Source organism: Dama dama, chromosome 32, assembly GCF_033118175.1.
Source record: "Dama dama isolate Ldn47 chromosome 32, ASM3311817v1, whole genome shotgun sequence".
In the NCBI taxonomy this organism is placed as follows: Eukaryota; Metazoa; Chordata; class Mammalia; order Artiodactyla; family Cervidae; genus Dama; species Dama dama.
Genome location: NC_083712.1, coordinates 42,985,547 through 43,010,863, shown reverse-complemented (window position 1 = coordinate 43,010,863; position 25,317 = coordinate 42,985,547). Strand labels below are relative to the sequence as shown.

At 47.5% G+C, this 25,317-nt stretch overlaps 1 protein-coding gene and 1 pseudogene across 5 annotated transcripts in view; both read left to right on the top strand.

Moving 5' to 3' along the window:
- Nucleotides 1-25,317, top strand: part of SLC20A2 (solute carrier family 20 member 2) — a 108,906-nt gene that overhangs the window by 57,628 nt on the left and 25,961 nt on the right. For all 5 annotated transcript variants that reach the window (XM_061134645.1, XM_061134643.1, XM_061134644.1 and 2 more), the window contains 4 exons: nucleotides 7,662-7,802; nucleotides 9,071-9,156; nucleotides 12,132-12,228; nucleotides 24,359-24,475. In XM_061134645.1, the coding sequence (XP_060990628.1) occupies nucleotides 7,662-7,802; nucleotides 9,071-9,156; nucleotides 12,132-12,228; nucleotides 24,359-24,475 (441 nt within the window). The remainder of the gene's footprint in view (nucleotides 1-7,661; nucleotides 7,803-9,070; nucleotides 9,157-12,131; nucleotides 12,229-24,358; nucleotides 24,476-25,317) is intronic.
- LOC133050362 (large ribosomal subunit protein uL11-like) lies at nucleotides 918-2,891 on the top strand (annotated as a pseudogene).

The following is a 25,317-nucleotide window of genomic DNA, read 5'->3' as shown; positions in this document are numbered from 1 at the left end:
GTATAACACAGTAATTCAGATATATGTGTATGTAATTAATATACATGTATATGTATATATGTATATGTATATTTTTCAGATTTGTTTCTCATTTATTATATCTTATTTGTGCTTTCTGTATATTATGATTTTGGTCAGTGTTCAGATGTCAAGCAATCACCTCTTTCTTGAATGTATTCAAATAGATTTTGGCTAAGTCAGTGCTTTTCAAAAAGTCCAGAAAAGAAGATATTTATAGCATAGCTCTTTGTCATTTTAAAGCTATTTGAAAGTTCTTAAAGAAAGAACTTAAAGTGAATGTGTTTCAGAGGTTTACTTAGGTTTATTTATAAACCTTGAAGATTTATTTCTGTTTTTTCATATATTTTTCATTAGTTCCAAGGCAATGTTTTATCATAAAACATGGATGCCAAGAAACAGTATTTATTAGCTTAACTTTTCTATTCTCAATTTAAGTTTTAGAGCAGTTACCAAATGAATCTTAAGTGCCTATGTTTCAAGAAACATTGGTCTTCTCTGTCATTTGTCATCCTTTTGTTGGTTTTTGTTTGGATTTTCTGATTCCGCCCCTGGGAGCTCCATCTGGTATGCTTGTTTTGTGTTCCGGCTTTTGTTTCAGGCATTTGTACGTCACCTGTTTGCAGTAGGACCTCTTATGGGTAGCGTCAGGGTGGATGAAAGAGGAGTGTGGAGGGCAGTGAGCTGCACTGGAAGAGGATCACTGACTGGATGTGTGGGTCCTTCTCTGCCCGCACTGATCTGAGACCTGTAGCAGCATGAGTGCTCCCTCACTGTAGCAGCATGGGTGCTCCCTCACCAAGCTGAGAGGTTCAGGCAGCAGGGCCTTAGATGCAGCCGACAAGACCCTCCTCCGCTTGCCTGTTGGTCCAGGTGATGCACAGCAGTGGCGGTTCTGCATGGGCAAGGGGTGGGGGGTGAGAGGGGTGTCCTGCCACCTTCTGTTTGCAGCAGGCCACGTGCTTTTGTGGGGAGAGCCATGCCTTGGGAGGCCGGATGCTGGTGGACCAAGAACACGGCTCTATCCCACAGGTCCCAAGATTGGTCACCACCAGCACTTCTGTAGCACTGAGGATGTGCAGGTCATTTGCCAGGTTTAGGATGGCCCATCATCTTTTTTGTGACAGCAGGTTAGTCTGAGAAGTAGTTGAGGTCTTTGATTAGAAGAAGACGGAGGTCCTGAGTAAGGAATTAAATACTACTAAGTGACTCAGCAGTGGCCACAGGACTGGAAAAGGTCAGTTTTCATTCCAATCACAAAGAAAGGCAATGCCAAAGAATGCTCAAACTACCGCACAGTTGCGCCCATCTCACACGCTAGCAAAGTAATGCTCAAAATTCTCCAAGCCAGGCTTCAGCAATACGTGAACCGTAAACTTCCAGATGTTCAAGCTGGATTTAGAAAAGGCAGAGGAACCAGAGATCAAATTGCCAACATCCGCTGGATCATTGAAAAAGCAAGAGAGTTCCAGAAAAACATCTATTTCTGCTTGAGAGTCTTGGACTTCAAAGAGATCCAACCAGTCCATCCTAAGGGAGATCAGTCCTGAGTGTTCATTAGACGACATGATGTTGAAGCTGAAACTCCAATACTTTGGCCATCTGGTACAAAGAACTGGGTCATTTGAAAAGACCCTGATGCTGGGAAGGATTGAAGGCAGGAGGAGAAGGGGACAACAGAGGATGAGATGGCTGGATGGCATCACTGACTCAATGGACGTGAGTTTGGGTAAACTCCAGGAGTTGGTGATGGACAAGGAGGCCTGGCGTGCTGCAGTCCATGGGGGCTGCAAAGAGTCGGACACGACTGAGCTACTGAACTGAAGCATGGTAGGTTGATCATAGGTGCTCAAAATTCCTCTTCCTCAGCTGCACATTTTGTGTTTGAAAGATGGAAGGCTCATGATTGATATAACTGATCATTATTTTTAAGAATTAAATATTTACTATCAGACTTTGGGCTTAGAGGAGGCCAAGGTGCAGCTTTTTTTGGTTGTCCTGAATCCAGGTTTGTCCGACATCAGCCTCCCCCACCTTGCTGCCTAAGTTTGATGACCCCAACGAGATCACAGTTGTGTACCTGATGTGCCCCGGTGGGGAAGTAGGTCCCTTGTCTGCCCTGGCCCCCAAGCTCAGCCCCCTGGGTCTGTCTCTAAAAAAGGATTGGTGATGACATGGCCAAGGCAACCGGTGATTGGAAGGGTGTGAGGATGACAATGAAAGTGAGCATGTAGCACAGACAAGCCCACGTTGAGGTGGCACCTTCTGCCTCTGCCCTGATCACCAGAGCCCTCAAACAGCTGCCAAGAGACGGAAAGAGGCAGAGAAACATAGCAGAGTGGAAACACCACTTTTGATGAGACTGTCAACGTTGCCCGACAGATGCAGCAGTGGTCTTGGCTGGAGAAGTCTCTGTAACAATTAAAGAGATCCTGGGGACCACCCAGTCTGTGGGCTGCAGTGTTGACAGCCGCCACCCCCACCACCTCATAGGTGACATCAACAGTGGTGTGATGGAGTACCCAGCTAGTTAAGAACGTCTAAGGAAACTAATTTAAGAGAGGGTTGTTTGACAAAGAAAAAATCATTTACCATAACAGTTATCATAATGATTGAATTTTATTCACCTTCATTGAATATATGCTTCTCATCATAGTCAGGTATAATTGACATTTCCCTTAGAAAAATAACAGTTACTTGTAAAAATCACCCTCAGTAATGGTGATCAATATGTAAGACAAATTCATATCAATCAGACCACACCACCTTACCTGCCTCCTGAGAAATCTGTATGCAGGTCAAAAAACAACAGTTAGAACCAGACATGGAAAAACAGACTGGTTCCAAATAGGAAAAGGAGTCCGTCAAGGCTGTATATTGTCACCTTGCTTATTTAATTTATATGCAGAGTATATCATGTGAAATACCAGGCTGGATAAAGCATAAGCTGGAATCAAGATTGCTGGGAGAAAGATCAATAACCTCAGATATGCAGATGACACCACCCTTATGGCAGAAAGTGAAGAACTAAAGAGCCTCTTGATGAAAGTAAAAGAGGAGAGTAAAAAAGTTGGCTTAAAACTGAACATTCAAAAAACTGAGATCATGGCATCTGGTCCCATCACTTCATGGCAAATAGATGAGGAAACAATGGGAACAGTGACAGACTTTTTTGGGGCTCCAAAATCACTGCAGATGGTGACTGCAGCCATGAAATTAAAAGACTCTTGCTCCTTGGAAGAAAAGCTATGACCAATCTAGACATCATATTAAAAAGCAGAGACATTACTTTGCCAACAAAGGTCCGTCTAGTCAAAGCTATGGTTTGTCCAGTAGTCATGTATAGATGTGAGAGATGGATCATAAAGAAAGCTGAGTGCCGAAGAATTGATGCTTTTGAACTGTGGTGTAGGAGAAGACTCTTAAGAGTCTCTTGGACTGCAAGGAGACCTAACCAGTCCATCCTAAAGGAAATCAGTCCTGAATATTCACTGGAAGGACTGATGTTAAAGCTGAAACTCCAATGCTTTAGCCACTTGATGTGAAGAGCTGACTCATTTGAAAAGACCCTGATGCTGGGAAAGATTGAAGACAGGAGGAGAAGGGGATGACAGAGGATGAGATGGCTGGATGGCATCACCGACTCGATGGACATGAGTTTGAGTAAACTCTGGGAGCTGGTGATGGACAGGGAGACCTGGCATGCTGCAGTCCATGGGGTCGCAAAGAGTTGGAGCTACTCAACTGAATCATATCAAGCAGAAATTAAAGTTTTGTCAGTCAGGGTGATGCGGACAAGATATGTTGAAAGTAAAGGAGAAATAAAAACATTGTTCAAGTTCAGTCTTTTTAGATTTTTGTTGGCATATAGTTGATTTACAATATTGTGTTAGTTTCGGGTGTATACTAAAGTGAGTCAGTTATACATATATCCTCTCTTTATAGATTTGTTCCCCATATAGGTCGCTACAGAGTATTGAGTAGAGCCATGTGTGGTCTAGAGTGATGACGTTCAGCCTTAACAGCAGTTTCTTCTCGTGTTGGATGGGCCCTGTGGGGGGTGGTGGTACTTGTCCAGGAGGTTTGTCGGTGAGGCTGCCCCGGGGCCCCAGGTGGGCAGAAGGTCTACGAGCTGAGCTCTTTGTCACCACTGACTTGCTGTGTGGACAGCTTAACTTGTCCAGCTTTGGGGTTTTCCCAACCCTGACCTAGTCTCTCACACTCAAAAAATGAAGGATACTTACCTCCACTAGAATTTAGGTTAACCAAAGCAGTTTGTGGTTTTGCTTGAATAACTTGATTTTGTTTGTTTTGGTTTCTTTCTTTCTTTTTTTTTTTTTTTTTTTTTTTGATGTGTGGTTAGATGAATTTCAAAGCCTATTTTGTTGGGAGTTGGTGAGATGAGAGTTACCTAGACATTTAAAATTGGTTTCCTTGAACATGAGAATTCTGGGTAGTTTTGAGATGGTGATATAATTATGTTTGGCTGAAATCAAGATGATTCTGTTCAAATGCCTGAATTCTCCCAGTCTTCCTCTCTTAAAGCCAACATCCCTTTCTTTTCCCCTTTCCTCCCCGGTCTTTTTTACTCCATTTTTTCCCTCTTTTTTCCTTGATAAACTTTGCCCCAAGCCCATGGGTCTCTGTGTTTTCCCATAGCACGATGGTAGCATTGAGTTGATTGGGTGGAAGACGTTGTTCATGCCAGCTGGGCTTCCTGAGCACGGCCTCTCTGGGAACTCTAGCTCAGCCCTAAAGCAGTAGTCAATCCACTTAGTATGCAACCGGCCATGGGCCCCAAAATCCACTGAGAATTCAGAATTCTCCATCTTTTCACAGCAATATGGACAGCAGCGTGACCGAGCCGTCCCCCGAACCACGCTGGGAAGTGCTGGGTCCCCTCTGCCGCCCTGTAACCCACACCTGCTCTGCCATTCTTTCCTTGCCTGGGAACCCGTAGCCCCAGAGATGCCGTCTTAACCCCCAGTCTCCCCAGGTTTTGTCCTGCACCCTATGTTGCTCAGTCGTGTCCAGCTCTCTGCAACCCCATGGACTGCAGCACAGCAGGCCTCCCTGTCCTTCACTGTCTCCCAGGGTTTGCTCAGATTCATGTCCATTAAGTGGGTGAAGCCATCCAACCATCTCATCCTCTGCCACCCTCTTCTCCTTGCACCCCAATCCCACACTTAATCCCTTCCTTCGTGGCGGGTCACCTTTATCTTTAGGTTAGACTATCTCTTTTTCCCACGGTTTTTCTTTTTTCAAATATTTATGTGTTTGTTTGGCTGCACAGGTCTTAGTTGTGGCAGAGAGAGCTTTAGTTGCAGCATGCGAGCTCTTACTTGTGACATGTGGGACCTGGTTCCCTGACCCGGGATGGAACCTGGGCCCCCTGCATTGGGAGCTTGGAGTCTTAGCCACTGGACCTCTATGGGAGTCCTTCCCACTGTTTTTCTTAATGTTAATATACTGCCATTCACCTTCAGGATTCCCCAAGGTCGAAGAGGCCTCTCACCCACGCTCGCCTCACAAGACCCCTGCTCACAAGGCTTCTGTCTTCCCCTCCATCCTCTGGTCATTTCTCCCCTCTTTCTCTCAGGCAACCCCATCCCCCCACCTCTCCTTTCAAACCTTCTTATTGTAAAGTCAGCCCAGGGAGAGGAGAGTGGCTTTCAAGACAGAAAACTGCACGGTCTGAGTTCATGTAGGTCAATTTTTCTCATTCTCATAACATCACTGGGTTACTTTAATTTTTGTAAGACTATCAATCATAAAGGTTGCTTTTTCAGCTCTGGTTCTGTGCTGTGTAACACACTCCCAACTCTGGCTTTATTTTTAAAACAATCCGTCCCCCTAGGAGCCCAGGGCTTAGGTGTCCCGGCTCACAGAACTGTCCGCGGGGGAGCGTGGGCGCCGCCATCCAGCCTGTCACCAGATTGGCAGCCCCAGGCTGGCCCTTCTGCTCCCAGCACACGTTTCAGGGATAGACTCGGGGTCACGGCCCGCTTCGGCTCAAAGGTCGTGGCGCCCGGCGCTCCCGGGGCAGCTGGCAGCCTTGCTGCACAAACTGAGACCTCTCATGAGCCTCCGTAGCACAGATATTTTTGGAGAAAATGCCAGGGGTCTGTTTGAAGGCTCTGCTGCTGCCAAGCAACCAGATTTCCAGAATTAACGCTTGGGATTAATGACGTGCCCTGTTTATCAGCCCGGCCCTTTGTTCCCCTGCGGTCCTTCATGAGCTTTTCAACAACTGTTTCTGAAAGCGATCTCTCCCCAGCCGGTGCTTTTAATACTCCCTGCAAAACCTGATCTGCTTATGAAAATATCTGGAGTGAACTCTCGCCTAGCAAAACACGAAGCCTGAAAGAGGGTGGTGAAGCTGAGGTGAAAGGACACAAAGCCAAAACGCAGGGATCCTCTTGACTCCTGAGAGTTTGCAGGCTTGGAGGGAGCAGGCCGAAAAGGCCTGGCGGCTGGGCAGGGGCTGGGGGTAGGTGCCCAGTCTGGGGTTTGGTATCACAGTTGCTTCTCATGGGAGAGGCAAAAATATGAGAAGCAACATGGGATTACGTTCTTTCTTTTTTTTTTTTAATTGAAGTGTATTTGACATGACATTGGTAATACCGGTTTTAGGTGTACGACAGTTGTGATTTTGGGGGGCTGCCCTGGGTCTTTGTTGCCGCTCGGACTTTTCTCTAGTTGCAATGGGTGGGGGCTCAGTGGTTGTGGCTGGCAGGCGTCTCTTTGCAGTGGCTTCTCTTGTTGCGGAGCATAGGCTCCAGAGCGCTGGCTCAGTAGTTGTGATTCACGGGCCTAGTTTCCCCTGGATCCACGGGATCTTCCCAGACCAAGGTCAAACCTGCGTCCCCTGTGTTGGCAGGCAGATTCTTAACCACTGAACCACCAGGGCTTCCCCAGTGGCTCAGACAGTAAGGAATCCACCTGCAATGCGGGAGACCTGGGTTCAATCCCTGGATTGGGAAGCTACCCTGGAGGAGGGCATGGCAACCCACTCTAGTATTCTTGCCTGGAGAATCCCCACGGACAGAGGAGCCTGGCGGGTTACCATCCACGGGGTTGCAAAGAGGCGGACATGACTGAGCGACTAAGCACACACATGGGACCACCAGGGAAGTCCTAACACCGTGATCTGACATTTGTGTTTTACCCTCTTGTACCGATGAGTATACATAAGCCTGTATCCAGTCTCCTTATGATGCAACCAGAAGATGTTAGCTACAGCAAAATCTTCTCTGAGACACAGCCTTTCTTGTTTCTTCATGTTCATTGGTTCTCAGTGTCCTGCTTGTTCCTGACCACGCTTCACATCAGAACTCACTCATCACCTGCATCCCTGCTTAAACATGACAGAGGCCACTTGCAGGCTTTTCTTTTCATTCTATCAAAGACTTTTGCTTGAATAGATCATCATTATCCCGTCCGTGTTGAAGAGTGCTCCTTTGCCTAAAGTTATTTGAGTGGTTTCTGTCGGGACTTTGTTAAGAAACAACCCAGAGACAATTAACCCCAGGTAGGGGTAAGGAAGGAGTGTAATTTGGGTTTTCTTCCTTCTGTGGCGATCTGAGACACTGCACCGTGTACCTGACTTTCTTCCGTCTTTGTTTTTTATCTTCAACCCACAGGCTCAGCTGTCTGGCAGCTCATCGCATCCTTCCTGAGGCTCCCAATCTCGGGGACTCACTGCATCGTCGGGGCCACCATCGGGTTCTCCCTCGTCGCAATTGGTACCCAAGGTGTGCAGTGGATGGAGCTGGTCAAGATTGGTAATTGGCATTTTCTTTTACGTATAAGAAGGAAAGTTTACATTTTCTAGAGTAAGTGTTATTAAAAGTTACCATGATGTTTTTTCCTTTAAATGTTCATGTATGCTGATAATACGTTTTCCCTTAAAATTTCTGGTAGCAGAGATGGTGAACTGTCACGCAGTTGTTTTTTTTTTAACTCCAGACGCTCTTATCAAATGCCGCATTGTCATTCAGCTTTGAAAACCAGTGTCTTATCTGCTGTTCACAGGGAGTTAAGAAATTTACCTGGTTGAAATCAGTCTGTAGGCAGAGAAAAACTTGGGGCCCTTGTCCAGGAGTCAGAGTCCCTGGTGATGGGCAAGTGTGGAAGTGAGGTGCTTACCCCCACTGCATCCAGGAGTCCCCCCGCAGTCTACCTGATGCTCCTTCTGCATTGTGGGCTGCCCAGTGGGGACTGTTTAGAGAGGCCTGACAGCTTGCTTCCTGCCTCTGACTTCTTCAGCTAGAGGAAAATCCATCGAACCCCATAAGTACCCACATGCTCATTGCAAAAAACACAGATCTCTCACCCACCTCCATTGTTTTACGAATCATAGTGGCCTCAGGACCCCCAGCCTGAACGGACCCCTGACCTGCCAGGCAGAACACAAATGGCCAGAGAACTCACCTGATCCCAGGAAACTCAGATGAACTCCCCAGAAACTCACCTGAGATCCTGGGAATCTCACCCGAGATCCCCAGCTCCTGAAACAGTGGTTTGATTCCGGCTGCACTTTAGAATTACCTGGGAGAGCAATAAAGATATCAGTGCCCAGACCCCATTCCAAACCTTTGAAATCAGAGTTCTGCAGCTGGAGCCAGAGCGTTAACTGGTTTTTGAAAACTCCCTGCAGATGTTTCTAGTGCGTGGCCAGAGGCTGCGGGGTGACAGTGTCAGGCTGGCCTTGGAATATGAAAGGGATGGGGCTGCCCTTTCAGTGACCCCCGCAGCTGACACAGGAAGGGGCTCGGTGGGAATCAGAGGAACCGTCTTCAGAGGCCAGAGCTGGGGTGGCCGCGTGCTTGGTGGGCTGGAGGAGTTCGTGCTTGTCTGGGTGGGGTTTGTGTCTGAGGGTGGTGACCCCCGTGTGGAGGTCAGTGGGTTTGTTGAGTTCTGAGTTAAGGTGAATAATTCTAGGAATGTTTGTTAATGTAAGTGCTGTATGTTAGTTAACCGCTTTTTATGTAAATAGGACCTGAATTATGTAGAATTTTAACATTCATTAGATTTTCTTTTAATTATTCAGTTGCTTCTTGGTTTATATCTCCACTGTTGTCTGGTTTCATGTCTGGCGTGCTGTTTGTACTGATCAGAATGTTCATCTTAAAAAAGGTAAGCGAGTTTATTATCTTTCTTAGTTAAGTTTTAGATCTAAGTTTGGTTCTGCTCAATAAAAATTGATAGTGAGAGGGCTCAGGGGGATAATTACTAAGGCACAGTCCCCGAGGTTGGAATCAGACATTATGATAAAGCAGGCGGCAGACTCGGGTGGAGTGCCCAGGGGCCCCCTGGACCTGCGCTGGGAGCAGCGCGGGTGTCCTGCCCTATGGCTTAGTTCGTTGGTCAGCATTCCCGGGCCCTATGCTCACACCTCAAAAAGGAAAGACAATTATTTTGTGATCGGTAAACAGAACAGAGTGAGATAGTGTTACGATTTTGAAACTGACCAGCACTAAAAACAACTGGAGAATTTTTTTACCCAGATGGAAGTTATTTTCTATTTTCTAATGGAGAAGGGAAGCGTGAGACACTGTTTTTTTTTTTTTTTTTCCCCTGTCCTTGAGGACAAGATGAAGGAACTACACCTATGGGGGTGCATTTTGTTTTAATCAAAAATAAGATGAGATGAAAATGAAAACTTACTGACATTCTAGGGGAATGTCAGGGGTGGTTGTAGCGCTTTATAAGCCCTGCCGCTTGCCCTTGGTCACTCGGCACATGCCAAGCCCATCAGACGTGGCTGTCTTGAGCTGTGTCCTTACACGGCTCTTCTTCGAGTCAGGCTGAGGTCTCTTGGGTAATCTCACACTGACCATCCCTTCTCCGGGGCTCCCGCTGTGCTCAGACCTGTTAGCATCTTGGCAGGTGCCTGGTAGCCTCCCACTTTTATTTCTGCTGCCCCGGGCATCCCTGCCAGGCGGGCTCCTGTCCCTCCTCTGCCCCCAGGTGTCCCTTCCTAGGAAGCCATGCCTCCCGCCCCAGCTTCCACCGGGCTCCTCCCTCTGTGTTCCCACAAGCTCCCTGCCTTCTCATCACTGCACTCTCGCATCGTCGTGCGGGGATTTATTGCCTGCTTGGCTCCCTGTTCACTCTCTGTGAGATCTGCTGAGCGTGGAAACCATGACTCCCTGTTCACATGTGTAGGCAGCGCCCAGCTCAGCCCAGCCCTTCCGAGCCGCCGGCTGAGTGTCTATTGAGAGCGAACAAAGGCTGCTTGGATGGGTGACAGGTGATGGGTGGATGGAAGGAAGGAAAGAAAGGAGGGAGGGAGGGAGACAGGAGGAGGAAAGGAGACGGGGCTCAGTGAGACAGTTATCAGCGTGTGGTAAGAATAGGTTCTCTGGGGAATTCCCTGTGGTCCCTACTTCCAATGCAGGGGTTGAGGGTTTGATCCCTGGTCGGTTAACTGGGTTCCTGCATGCCTTGTGGCGAGGCAAAAAAAAAAAAAAAAAGAGTAGGTTATTTAAGAAAACATAAGGTGATTCAGTTACAGCACACAAACAGAAGACTTTACACCTTCACAAGTTATCAGTTGGGAGTCTATCTTTAGCAGCTGTTGTCCCCAGAAAAGAACAGTTTGGGAGCAGAGGTGGTAGGCATGTGAGCATGTGGGCGTTCTGTTCTTGGTTCAGCCCAGGTTCCTGTCTTGGGTCCATGGCAGATCAGGGGACAGAATGCTCCTCCCAGGCCCCTGCCCACCCCTTCTTACCTGCCCTTCACCTGCCTGCCTCTGACCCTGGCCGGGACTCCCATGCAGCTGCGTCACTTCCCACCCCGGCTCTCAGCGCTCCTTACATCTCACTTCCATTCGCTCCAGCCTCCTGACGAGTGCTGGGGGCCACTAGAGACATTCTAGGCGGGCTCTTGATGCGCTTATGTTCTGCAAACGGGCTTAATTTCTACATGTTTGCATTTGACAGTAGGAACCTTTGAGATAGTTTCTCCTGATCCTGACTTCCGTAGCTCACATCAAGAGGAGGGCATGGCAGCCCGCCCCAGTATTCTAACCTGGAGAATCCCATGGACACAGGAGCCTGGTGGGCTACTCCAGAAGGTCACAAAGAGTCGGGCATGACCTAATTGGCTTAGCATGCACACAGATTACTGATCCTGACTTCTGTAGCTCTCATCAATGTTGAGACCTAAAAAAAAAAAAAAAGAGATGTTTAGACTTGATTTTCCTTGTAATATGAGTAGGTAATAGAGTTATATCAATGTATAAGAGTGTTTTACACAGTCATTAGAAATTAACCCCTTTTTGAATTATTTAAGCAACACCTACGTGCGAGTGCTGTATTGAGTTCCCAGTTCACATTTTTGCTTCAGAATCCTCTGTGGATCCAAACCCTCAAACTCTACATTTTTCCTCTCTAAACGCTAAATTTCTAATATTCTCCCAGGTGATATTTTGCCTTAAACACATGCAGTACTGTTCTTGTTGAAACGTTAGATTTAGGAAATGTTGTACCAGAAGCCTAAGGTTGTTAAAACGTATGTTTTCTTAGAGAGCCCACAGTTCTTTTTAGTGTGACAGTTGAAGGTAAAATGCTCTACCTTGTAAAAAGATTTGGAAACTCGTAGCACGTGGTTCTGTATTTACTTTATGTATTTCAACACAGCAAACGTGTGTCACAGAGTCACATAAAATCTAGTAGTAACGCCGTGGTGTTGAAGTCACTTGACTTTCTCAGGGCGTCCTCGGAGGGTCAGGCCTGAAAATGTTTGTTGGAAATGGATTTTAGGGGGCCAGCATGCACATAATTAGAATAACAAGCGCCCTGGGTTCTGAAGGGCAGGCCGGCTCGGGGCTTGGGTCCCGGGAGCTGCCTCACAAGCAGCCCTTCCCTGTCCCCAAGTGTCCCACCAGCCTACGTGGTCCTTGGGCTTTGATGTGTCTGCTGGTCACCGTGGCGGCCCTTTGAGACAGCACTCATGTGGGAGGGACGGCCCCGGCCAGCGCTGGGTCTGGGGGTGCACACAACCCCAGGTCAGGCTTTCCCTGAGCAGCCTTGCATGTCATCTTGCCTGAGCCGCCTGCAGACACCCCCTGGAATCCTGACCTGACCCGTTACCTCCTTACCCCGCAGGAGGACCCCGTCCCCAATGGCCTCCGGGCGCTTCCCGTGTTCTACGCCGCCACCATCGCCATCAACGTCTTCTCCATCATGTACACCGGAGCCCCAGGTAAGAGCCCTCGGCAGGCAGGCGTGTGAGAGCCCAGCCTGGGTGGTGGACTTGGGCCTGGCGCTGTTGCTGGCCGCCAGCCAGAAGCACTACCCGGGTCATTACGGAGCAGAGCAAAGAGTAGGAGGTGCAGTTACTTGTTTTACATGTTCAAGAGAGGTGTGAAATAGAAAAGCCTGAGACTTGGGTTAAAAAAACAAAGACAATTAAATTCCCCTTCCTGGTGCTGAGTCACAGGACATGATATGCCAGCCCAAACCTCTCTGAGCTAGGGGTCTGGGGGGCAGGGGGAGAGGGGCGCATGTGTAAACAGTAGGTCCTCACCCCCGGACGGACAGGGTTGGGGGACTGTCAAACACCCACCCCCACCCCCCAGAACTCATCAGACCAGTAAGTCCAGTCACTGGAACTGTGCTTTCTTTTTTTTCCCCCACATACTGAAACCAGTGATACTTTTCTTTTCAGAATTATTCCTTTTCTTCCAGTTCTGATGGCTTGTGTTCTTTTTTCCCAAGGGCTTGGGGTGGGGCCTGGTTAAAAGTCCCTTTCTTTAACATTTTCAGTAGGTAAAACACTTTCACGCAGTATTGGTATTTGCACACATCTCCATGTTGATGAGCTCGTAGGGGCCTCACTGAGCATCTCCATTCGAGTCTCTGCGGAGAGGATGGTGCAGAGGGGTGCCCATTTCTCTCTGAGATGGGCCTCCTATGGCCGGATCCTGACACACCTATCATCCTGGGGGCGTCCGGTCAGCAGAGATGCTCCCGGCCGTGTTTTCCTTCTCGCTAACGTCCATCGCTGCTAAGTCACGTCAGTCATGTCCGACTCTGTGCGACCCCATTGATGGCAGCCTACCAGGCTCCTGTCCCTGGGATTCTCCAGGCAAGAATACTGGAGTGGGTTGTCATTTCCTTCTCCAGGGGATCTTCCCGATCCAGGGATCAAACCCGGGTCTCCCGCACTGCAGGCAGACTCTTTACTATCTACATTCTGGTTATATGTTTGTGTACTTCAGTCTTTCTGAAAGATTCTTTTTAATTTTATTCCTTTTTTTTTTTTTCTTATTTTTGGCTGCGCTGGGTCTTCATTGCCGCACGTGGGCTTTCTCTGGTTGCGGCGAGCCAGGGCTTCCCTCTTGTGCGGTGCCTGGGTTTGTCACCGTGCTGGCCTCTCTTGTTGTGGAGAACGGGCTCTGGGCACACAGGCTTCAGTCATTGTGGTGCTTAGCTGCCCCGAGGCATGTGGGATCTTCCCAGACCAGACCCATCACACCCTGCGTTACAGGCGGATTCTCTACCATGGAGCTACCAGGGGTGTGCCCCACCCCGCCGTGATTCACAGCCCTGCGTAACCTTCTCCTTGGGCGTGTTCACTGCATTCAGAACATGGCTCTTACGGCTTTGAAGAGTTGAGGTCGGGGCTTTCAGATTTCAGGGGTGGGGGTGGGGGGAGCGCTGAAGCATCCCAGCTGCTTTAAGGCACATGAAAAGTGCAAGGTAAGCGTCACGGCGAGCTGGAGAGAGGTGAGACCCTCGCCTCAGACGACAGCAGCCTGATGCCCCTGCAGGCTTGATCATTCAGAGTATGAAGTATGTTTGTCAAAGGCTGTTTTCATGATCCAGTTTTAAAAGGCCCCAAAAGCAGAGGCAGAGGCAGAGAAAAAGCAGTTCTACAGCGTGAAGGCCACCCGACCCCAAGTCTGTGCTTCTCACGAACCTTTTGCGTGGTGCCGGGCGGGCCCTGGAGCATCAAGTGGGAGGTCACCTGGAGCAGAGAGGTGTCCGCCTGAGCACTTGTTCTTGGTTTTACTCGGCTCCCAGAGCGCAGGTGAGCTGAGCAGAAAGACGAGCGGCCGTTGACGACCAGACACCTCTTGCACTAGTGATACAAGAGATTAAACAAATGAAGACTAGGGGGCCTTTGTCAGACAGAGCCCTAGAAATGGGAACTGGGGGAAATGAGGTCATTTCTTTCTAAATTCTGCACTTTTTTTTTCTAGCCTCTAATTCTCTCGCTCCCTGGTTCTTGAGCTGAATGTCAGAAGACCATAAATGTATGATTTTTATTAAAAGTTGACTTTTTCTAGACTTACCTTATTTCTTCCATCACTTCTTTTTCTCATCTTTTAAAAAAATATTTTAATTTTAATTTTTTATCTTTTGGCCATTGCTTAGTTCCCTGCCCAGGGATCAAACTTGCATCCCTTACATTGGACGTGTGTAGTCTTAACTGCTGGACCACCAGGGAAGTCCCTCTTTTTCTCATCTTTTGCTGCAGTTTTATTGCAAATTTTCTAGAAGAATCAGATTACTAAGAGATTAACTTATGCTAGAGAAATAAAACTACAAAATGAAAGAGGCAACCAAGGATAATATAAATACTTCATAGAGAAGTTTTGAAGAATAATAATAAATAAATGGTTTTATTGAGCTGAGTTTTAAATGAATTAACTCTTCTAGGAAATCGGTAAGATTGCCAACATCTCCCGACAGGGGGGAAACAGGCACAGTGAAGCTGGCTGAGTGCCAAGGCCATATAACTAGTAAGGTACAGGGCAGACTTGAAAGTGGGCAGCCTGGTTCCAAGCCCCTGTTAGGGTATTCCATTGACACATGATGGGGCATGGGTCAGACACTCAGCATCTAGTCCCTAGTCCCCAGTGTCACTGTAAATGACCATCAGAATACATCAGCCTCATACATCCTTTCCTTTCTCTTCACTCTCTTTAAAGATAGCTTCCAGGGAGCTCCCTGGCTGTCCAGCGGTTATGACTTGGTGCTTTTACTGCCAGGGCCTGGGTTCAATCCCTGGCTGGGATCCCACGAGCCATGAAGCTCAGCCAAAAAAAATAAAATATATTTTTAATTTAATTTAATTCTAATATATTTGGAAATGATGTGGTTTTGTATCTATTTAGTATCCAGCTAGTGTGAAGAGGGTGGCCGCCGCTTTGGGAATGTCGGGAAGTCGGTTCGAGAGCCTTGGTGATGGATACTCGCCTGGGAACACAGACGCGCTCCCCGTGCTGGTGGGGCCCGTCACCCTCTCCCCGAGCCTCTGGCCCTCCTAAAGGAGAGAGGGGTGGGCAGGGACGGCTGTGAGAGGGAGGCCACGTGACGGGAGGTGACCAGGGCAGGGCATTGAGCTCGGTGGCTGCTCACGATAGCGCTTTCTATGCTCGGGGGTCGGGGGGGTTCCCTTCACTACCATCGGTCATAAGTGCCGCCTCTCTTCAGCCTTATGTCTCCAGCGTGTCCTGAGTCAGCGCGTCTCTGTCTCCCCACACACGCTGCCGTGGGAGCTTTTCCTTAGCTGAAGTTTGGGGGTGCGGAGCTTTGCATAGGGAAGGAAGGAGGTCAGGACTGACAGTCCAGCCAGAGTCAGAAAAGGACTCTGTCAGAAAAGGACTTTGCTGAGGTCTTGGCTCTGGGGAGTGTTCCTAGAATATCCAGTAGGTGAGTCCAAATCCTATTTTTATTTAAACACTGAAGGTTAACTTAGCCCTTGAAACTAAGACATTAATTTCATCCTGTCTCCCCATGCCGACTTCTCTGCCGTCCACCTGGGTCGTCTGTGGCCCTGGTGTCCTATCTGGGGACAGGTGAGCCAGGAAGAACCACCTCCACATGACTCAGTCCTCTGACTCTCTCACAACGTGCCGGCCTTTCTGCCGATTTTGAGATTTAATCTCCCTAGTCCTTTTCTTCCTTAAAACATTTCCATTCAATGTAAGGGGCCTTAGAGATAAGAGGAAAGAATGAAATGTTCTAATAAAGAGTGGAGGCATCAACCTAACCCTGTTGCAGCTTTCAGAGACTCATAAGTGGCTCTTTTCTGCGTGGAGTTGAATCCGGTGGGTCCCCATGAGCTGAGTCACGAAGCTCTGGTTTGACTTCCTCCCCTCCTCCTCCCTAAATTATTTTGAAGTTGTTTATATCTCAGGCTTAGTTTGATTTGTTTTACTTTGCGTTTGACGTGACTTTTCTCAGAATTCATCCTTATACTTCAGAGACTGAGTTTGCACTCTTCAAAAATTGTGTTTGCCTTTTTGTCCTTAAAAAAATAATTCACAAGAAGCAAAAATAACTTGAGGCAATAAAGTGGGTTGGGTTGGATAAATCACTTGGGTTGGGTTGGATACAAGCCTGAAGTTCATTTTTGATGAAGGGCTTCAGCTGGACGGGACCTGGGTTTTGTTCTGCCTTTCTAGAACGAATGCTGAGTGAGGTTCATGGCACATGACTTTGTGGAGGCAGAGCAGATTAGCTAATGACGCTCCCCAAGTCCAAGTGTGGTCCCTGCACCAGGAGCATTGGCATCACGTGGTCACTTGTCAAAAATGCAGATTCTTAGGTTTAGACCCCCTGAACCAGAAACACAGCCCAGCAGTCAGGGCTTGCAGGACGGAGCGCTCGGGGTGACCTGGTGCTTGTGCGTTTGGAGGGTCCCTGCTCTAACCACCTCTTTACCTATTGTTGTTCTTCAGTTGCTAAGTTGTGTCTGACTCCTCAGAACCCCATGGACGGCAGCATGCCAGGCTTCCCTGCCCTCCACTATCTCCTGGAGTCTGCTCAGACTCGTGTCCATTGAGTCGGTGATGCTATCCCACCATCTCATCCTCTTCTGCCCTCTTCTCCTCTTGCCCTCAATCTTTCCCAGCATCAGGGTCTTTCCTAGTGAGTCGGCTCTTTGCATCAGGTGACCAAAGTTGGAGCTTCAGCTTCAGCATCAGTCCTTCCAGTGAATATTCAGGGGTGATCTCCTTTAGGATGGACTGGTTAGATCTCCTTGCAGTCTAAGGGACTCTCGAGACTCTTCTGCAACACCACAGTTCTTCAGAGGTCAGCCGCCTTTATGGTCCAAGTCTCACATCCATAAAGGACTACTGGAAAAACCATAGCTTTGACTATACAGACCACTTTATCTAATAACCCTAACCCTAATCCAAACCCTAGTAATATGATCCTGTCACCATATATGCTGCTATCTTATCACAGTCCTTATGTAAAGACATGCTCTTCAAAAGCCCTAACTCCTCACCAGCAGATGAATTCTCAGACTCCACCAGGCCTGGTGTCTGGTTTCCCCAGAGTGGTCTGTGCCTGAGATGGGGCTGCCTCCTCCTCCTCCTCCCCTCCTCCCCCTTCTCCATCTTCTCTTCCTTTCCCCCTCCTCCCTCTCTCCCTCCATCTCCTCCTCCACTTCCTCCCCCAATGGTAGCCCTTCTGGTCCAGCCCCAGGGAACCCAGAGCATCAGGCACTCCTTGAGTCCCCGCTGACTCAGGAGAAGGAGCTTGCTTCCCAGAGATCCTCTGTATTCTCTGTTTGGTTTTTACATTCCAGGCTGTAGGGGCTCGGCCGTTGGAGCTGGGGTGGTTCCCAGCCTTGGGTGGGGAAGGCCTGGGCTGAGAAGAGTCTCCAATTTCACTCAGAGCAAGATTCAGAACAAAGTGATTTGAACTCACTTCCTTCTCAGAACTGTTGTAAGTAAACCCTGGTTTGAGAAAGCTAGTGCCATATGCAGAGGGAAGAAAATCCCAGTTATAGGACAGATTAGGAAATCGTGTTTCTTAGTTTCAAAGCGGTGCTTCATCTTCTTAAAGTTGCCCCAGGATTCCTCTTATATAGGGAGCTCCTCCAATGCTTTGAACATGTTGATCTAAAACAGAACAAAAACTAGTTGGCTCCATTTATCAGGGAAGGGAGGACTAGCAAAAAGTGATTCTTCAAATGAGGTTGATTTGTGTGTGTGTGTGTGTGTGTGTGTGTGTGTGTGTGTGTGTGTTACTGTGGGAAAATGTCCACAGTATACTGTTAGGTGAGAAATGCAGGCCCAGAACAATATATACAGTATAGTTTACATCTATTAAATTTAAGGCAAAGTAAAAGAAATCCACACAAACACTCTGCACTAGATGTTTGTTTATCTCTTGAAAATGCCTGGGAAGATACATACCAAATATTTATCAGTGTTTCTCTGGGAAATGGGTTCAAGAGGGGAGGACAGGAGGCATTTTCATATTTGTATACCCTACAATTTTGTATGGCTGATTTTTTTTAAATTTTTATATTATATTGGAGTATAGTTGATTTACTGTACTGTGTTAGTTTTAGGTGAACAGCAAAGTGGTTCAGTTATACATGAATCTGTTTTTCTTCAGATTCTTTTCCCGTATTGGTTATTACAGAATATTGAGCAGAGGTCCCTGTGATATACAGTAGGTAGGGCCTTGTTGATTATCTGTGACTGATCATTTTATAATCTTGTATTATTTATAAAATTAAACCAGAGAAAGCAAGAAGAGAGGGTACAGGAGAGGTGGGTGACAGGTGTAAGGGAACTAATATGGGCTAGAGCCTTATGGGTTTTATAGAAGCTTCACTTTCCCGCAGTAACTCACACACACACACGCACGTGGACCTCATTTGTAGAATCACTTTCTCTAGTGCTCTCTCCGCTAATAAATGGAGTCACTAGTTTCGGTTCTGTTGTAGACCAACATGTTCGAAGCGTTAGATTGTAACAGTGATTGTTGCATGTGAAAAACAAGGGCTGTAGCAGAATCAGGACTCCGGAAGACCATGAGTGTGTCTAACAGTTCTCTTTGCTTCCTCCCCAAGTCCGTTGGACATCCTGATCTTCAGGGGGTTGGGGAGAGAATTGCAAGGATGCCTGAGGTTTGAGCTGAATCACTATTCATCATATCTTTGCTGTTCAGAAAATGAAAGAGCCGGACATGAAAGGCCATTGAGGGCTGGAGCCAGGCCCGGGCTTCCGAGCACCCAGTGTGGGCTCCTGGCAGCTGCTCTTGGCCGAGGGATGGAGCAGTTCAAGCCCAAGCCGTGTCCTACTTTGCCTTTCCCCGGGTGAGGGTGCGGGCCGAGCCTCAGCGCCCTCTTGAGCATCTTATCCGAGGATAATTTGAGCTCCTAGCAGGAAGGCCATTCAGTACCAAGTATTTTTGTCAAAAATTTTGTTGTAAAAGTGTCTACATTGAATTTTCAGAAGGAAGAAAGTTTTCCCCTGAAGGTACATTGATTCAAGGGCTTTTCTTTGCTGGATTTTTGCATTTCATTGATTTTTTTAATCCATGAAACTTGATTCTATATATTTAGTACAATTTAGAGCTGGGTCCCATAACTGTTAGTCAGCATGTCTTACATGAGGCTGTAAAAGTAAGTCCTGCTGCTCTTTTTTTTTTTAAATTGTGGAATATAGTTGATTTACAGTGTTACATTTGTTTCAGGTCTACAGCAAAGTTTATCAGTATTATATACATATACTTAACACATATAATACATAGTATGTATAATATATAAATACACAACTATATAAGTACATAATTTATAATATACAAATCATATGATATAAATTATATTATTTATATATAAAGTATAATTATATAATTACAATTAAGCATATAATATTATATATTTTTAATGTATAATATCATGTATTATATATCACATGTATTCTTTTTCAGGTTCTTTTCCCTTTGAGATTTAACCTTACGGGTTATCACATAATGTTGAGTATAATTTCCCGTGCTGTATAATAGGTCCTTGTTGTTCATCTATTTTATATACAGTAATGTGTATCTGTTGCATTTCCCAGGTGGCTCTAGTGGTGAAGAATCGCCTGCCAATGCAAAAGACATAAGAGATGCAGCTTTGATCCCTGGATCAGGATGATCCCCTGGAGAAGGGAATGGCAACCCACTCCAGTATTCTCGCCTGGGGAATCCCAGGGACAGAGGAGCCTGGCGGGCTACAGTCCCTGGGGTCGCAAAGAGCCGAGATCCAGTGAAGCGACTGAGTACGCACAATGTGTATCTGTTACTCCCAACCTCCTAGTTTATCCCTCCCTCCTTTCCCCTTTATAAGCAGAAGTTTATTTTCTGTATCCGTGGGTCTGTTTCTGTTTTATATATAAGTTCATGCTGGTGTGCCCTTGATGCTCTGTTAATTTACTAAATTGCTGGAATAGTTCGATAAGATCCAATCCCCATTCTGTTCCTCTCACTCTTACTCACCATTGACTGCTCACCCATCTTCCTGGTTCTTTTGCTCTTCCGCCATCTTCCCCCACCCCTGGCTTTTTTCCCCCGTGTCTCCGGCCCCTTTCACCCTCTGATCTTCCATCCAGTCCTGTGACTCAGAGGGGGGCTCCGGAGCTTCCTGGCCACTTTGCGGGCCAAACCGATGGTGAAGGCGGTTGTGCTGGTAATGGTTCAGGAGCACGTGACCTTGGGGCTCATCGTCCCCACGAAGCATTGTGAGCCTTGGGTGTAGCCGGCCTCAGCCTGTCCCTTTCGGGTGTGGGTCCTGATGCCCCCCGGAACCCGTGTGACCTCAGCACAGAGATGGGCCTGGGAGGAGCACGTTGAGCGGCCCGGCTCTGCCCTGCTGTGGGCTCTGCTCAGAGGGGATGGAGGAGAAGGGGCCTGGGAGCAACAGTGTCCACTCGTTCAGACACTCACCTCTCCAGCTCCCCCAGTACCCATAGCTTGCCTGTCTTAGATCAGGTTAAGGCAGTGAGGCCAAAGTAGCCCAAGTGTCAACTTTATCATCAGCTCAACCAGAAGCTGCAAAGCAGACGGTGAGAACTCTTCAAAAGCCAGGTAGTTTTAAGCCGTAGTTGGTTTGATGTTGGTAATTAGCAGTTACCATTCAGTTCCGCAAGAAACCAGATTGGAGCGGTCCTTCCCCACGTGTCTGGACACTGACATGCAGACACAAGAGAAGCGGGGAGCCCCGGCCACAGGCACGGCTGGGTGAGGTCAGCCTGAGTGGTTTTATAAGCAGCTCTGAGCCAGGGCTGGGGCGGGGCTGCCGGCCGCCTGGGCGCAGCCCCTCCTGGGGCCTCGCTGGCTGGTGTGACTGGGCGCTGGAGGGTGGAGCTGCCTGGCTGCTGAGTGTCTGCTCCCACCAGTGACTCCTCCACGGTGCCAAGGCTGAGTGATTCTGGTTTCTTGCTTTTCATGCTTGTCTATGCTAATTTAGAGTATTAACTACCCATTCTCCCTCTTACCATTACCAAAATGTCTAATAATACCTTACCTGAGTAATTTTGAATTGGTTTATGTATATAGAATGGTTTGTGTCCAACTCTTTTCGACCCCATGGACTGTAACCCGCCAGGCTCCTCTGTCCATGGGATTCTCTAGGCAAGAATACTGGAGTGGTTGCCATTCCCTTCTCCAGGGGATCTTCCTGACCCAGGGATCAAACTCAGGTCTCCTGCATTGCAGGCGGATTCTTTACTGTCTGAGCCACCCTTACCTTTTATAGAATGGTTAACAGTAAGCAGTTATACTCCAATGAAAAAAATAATGGAAAAAAAAGAAAGTCAGTTATGTATTAAGAAAAGAACAGTTAATAATAACAAAGCCTGCAGCATTAAAGATTTAAAGAGCAGAGTTTTAAATAGTTCACTACTTCTTTCAAACTTTTAAAAAAAGTTTAACAGTTTACAAAAGTGTGTGCTTATTATAAATTTTCAAAGTTAGCAGTATGAAAGCACAAAATAAGTGCTATAGGAGCCTTTGGCAAACAAGCAGGCAGATAAATAAATAGACCTGATTTTGCTTCCCAAATGACTGTGAGTTTATGCTTTTCAAGTTATTGAGGTTTTTTTTTTTATTTATTTATTTTTATTAGTTGGAGGCTAATTACTTCACAACATTTCAGTGGGTTTTGTCATACATTGACATGAATCGGCCATAGATTTACACGTATTCCCCATCCCGATCCCCCCTCCCACCTCCCTCTCCACCCGATTCCTCTGGGTCCTCCCAGTGCACCAGGCCCGAGCACTTGTCTCATGCATCCCACCTGGGCTGGTGATCTGTTTCACCATAGATAGTATACATGCTGTTCTTTTGAAATATCCCACCCTCACATTCTCCTACAGAGTTCAAAAGTCTGTTCTGTATTTCTGTGTCTCTTTTTCTGTTTTGCATATAGGGTTATCGTTACCATCTTTCTAAATTCCATATATATGTGTTAGTATGCTGTAATGTTCTTTATCTTTCTGGCTTACTTCACTCTGGATAAGGGGCTCCAGTTTCATCCATCTCATTAGGACTGGTTCAAATGAATTCTTTTTAACGGCTGAGTAATATTCCATGGTTTTTTTTTTTTACACAGTTTTTTTTTTCTTTGCCTTCTCTTGTTTTTGTCACTATCCATGGGCTTGTGACTAAGAACCCTTCTCTCCTTTTATTTAGAAAGAATGTGGTATAATGTTGAGGGCCTTGGGCGTGGGAGCGAGATGCCGGGGTGGCTGGCCTTGTGCTTAAGATGGACAGTGTGTAGCACAGGGAGAGACCCCTCCTGTTTCCCATCCCTCCACAGGAGTGACCGCTGGTTCTTCCCAGCACTTCTCCGATCTGTTCAGGAGTGTACGCTTGGCTGGGGGGCAACAGTGGTGTTTCTCTTCTAAACATAAGTTGGATGGTGCTGCACACACCGTGATCTCGCTGGCCTTTCTCAAGTAACTAGACAAGAGCATCTCTTCTTATCAATACATTTATCTTGACCTTATTTCATGCCATGCCCCACGCTGACTTCACACGTCCATGATGATGCATGTATCAGTTGTCTTGCAAACTCTTACTGTTGCAGGTAATGCTCTAGTGAGCACTCTGGTGCCTGCCTCCTTGTGCTTGTGCAAGGGTGCACCTGTGAGTGTCCGAATCACGCCTGTGTCACCAGGGGAGCTGGGCTTGGAGCCCTGCAGGGCAGGGAGGCCGGATGCCTCTCTACCTTCCACCTTTTTATTGACTGAGGGCATGGCAACTGTGTGCTGGACCGGAGAGCAATGAAAAGCTTTTCTGTGTTGTAATTCCCTGAGTTGGCCCTTGAAAGAAGAATTGAGCTTGAAAGTCAGTGTCCTTTGAAAACACTTTTCTATCTAAGCGGACTTTTTTTTTAAACATTAAAAGGGTTTATTTATGCATATGGAAACCTTCACAGAAAAGAAATGAGTACTCAGAAGAGAAGCAGTTAGACTTTGGGACTTATGTACCATTTTGACAAAGGGTGATAAATTCTGGAAAGAGACTAGGAAGCACATGGAGGAAACTAACAGAATAGAAGAGTTAGTGTAGCAAGGTCTGTTTGTGCAGACCCATCTTGGTGGTGGTGTCTGGTCTCCAGTGATGGGAGTCACTGTCCTCTTTTTGGAACAAGGAAGGCACGTTTCTCCCGAGAAATTTATGCCCTGCTGTCCGGCAGTTACAAAGTGGGGCAGCAGACTCTTCCTGCATCTGCTGTTTCTCAATTTAAGCTGACTTTAAAAAAGGTTTGTGTGTGTGGTCCAAGCGTCATGTCCATTTAAAGCCGGGCTGCTGACTATTGAGAAACCAGAGAGGCGGCCGTCAGCCTTGCTGTGGCCGCTGCAGCCCTGGACTTCGGGCTGCCCTGGGGGAGGCGGGGGCGGGCATCAGGAGGGAAGGCAGACCCCTTCCTACCCCTGTTTGTCCACTCAGGAATTTAGGTATGGAGATAATACTGTAAATGGGTTTATTACCAACTTAATATGTCGTTTGTGCCAAGCTGGTCACTTTTTAATGATTAGCTTACTCCCTGAGTTAACAACATAGTCACAAGGTAAATGGTATATCTCGATTATTTTTTTACAATTTTGTAATTTATTTATTTGGCTGCACTGGGTCTTCGTTGCGGGCTTTCTCTGGTTGTAGAGAGGGGGACTACTCGTTGTCGTGGTCCGTGGGCTTCTCACTGCAGCGGCTTCTCTTGCTGCGGAGCTCTGGCACCCTAGAGCAACAGGGCCCTAGGGTGCACGGGCTCAGTTGCTGTGGAGCCCGGGCTTAGCTGCTCCGAGGCATGTGGAGCCTTCCTGGACCAGGGATCGAACCCGTGTGCCCTATACTGAGAGGTGGATTCTTATCCACCACACCACCCGGGAAGTCCCAGCCGTGTGTCTTAAACACAAGACTTTGTTCCCCAGAAAAAGTCTAGCACGGTGTTATGGCTGAGAGTTTTATTAAATAAGCACAGAATCCAGATGATGCACTTCAGGACTGGGGAATGGCAGGAGTGGGGATGTCACACCTGACCTTGGAGACGTGTCCAATGACAGCCGCGTCCCCTCTGTCCGCAGTGATGGGCCTGGTCCTCCCCATGTGGGCGATCGCCCTCATCTCCTTCGGGGTCGCGCTGCTGTTCGCCCTCTTCGTGTGGCTCTTCGTGTGTCCGTGGATGCGGAGGAAGATAACAGGTACGTGCTTTTCTGTTCTTCTGATTTGCAAAAAGGCTCTGACTCCTGAGCCTGCAGGCATCACGCACCGTGATCCTGAGTAACAGAGGGAACACAACCACGGTCAGGCCAGTCCTTGTCTCAGGGCTCCTGCCTGCTTTCTGGTGCAGACTTTTCCTGGATCACTTGGGATCCTGGTAAGAATGAGGTCCTAGGTGCCGTGGGTAATGGCGGGTAGCAAATCAGCAGCGTAGCACTGCCCTCCCTCGAGAATGGCGAAAGGTACAAAGACGAGATTCCGAGTGTGATAACTGGAATTCCCACGCGTCTCTGGGGAAATAAAAACTGGTACAAACAATGGGAAAAGTGAGTTTAGCAGTTTCCTATAAAGTTAAGCAAACATTTAACCATATGACTTAAGTAATTCCACCCCTAGGTGTTTTTCCAAGTGAAGAAGTAGAACTCGTACACAAATTAAGTCATACTAGCCAAGAAGTGGAAACAACCCACAGGCTCATTAACAAGTGAGTGGATAACCAAATTATTCATACAGTCGAGGACGAATTGGCAATGAAGAGGGTGAGCTGCAGGAGGAGCCACACACAGATGCGATCATCGTGTAGGATTCCAGAGGACAGCCACCCACAGCCACAGAAGCCACCGGCCGCTGGAGACCATTGCAGAGGGGGCTGGAGGGAACTTTGCTGGGACAGAAGGGAGCTTTAGGGACAGGACAGAGCTTTGCAGGCACGGGAGGGAACTTTGTAGGACTCTGTCTTAACTGGGGGGTAGTTTGTCACTACTCATTTGTCACAGGTCATCTACCGCACATTTTAAAAGGTACACATTTCATTGTACAGAAA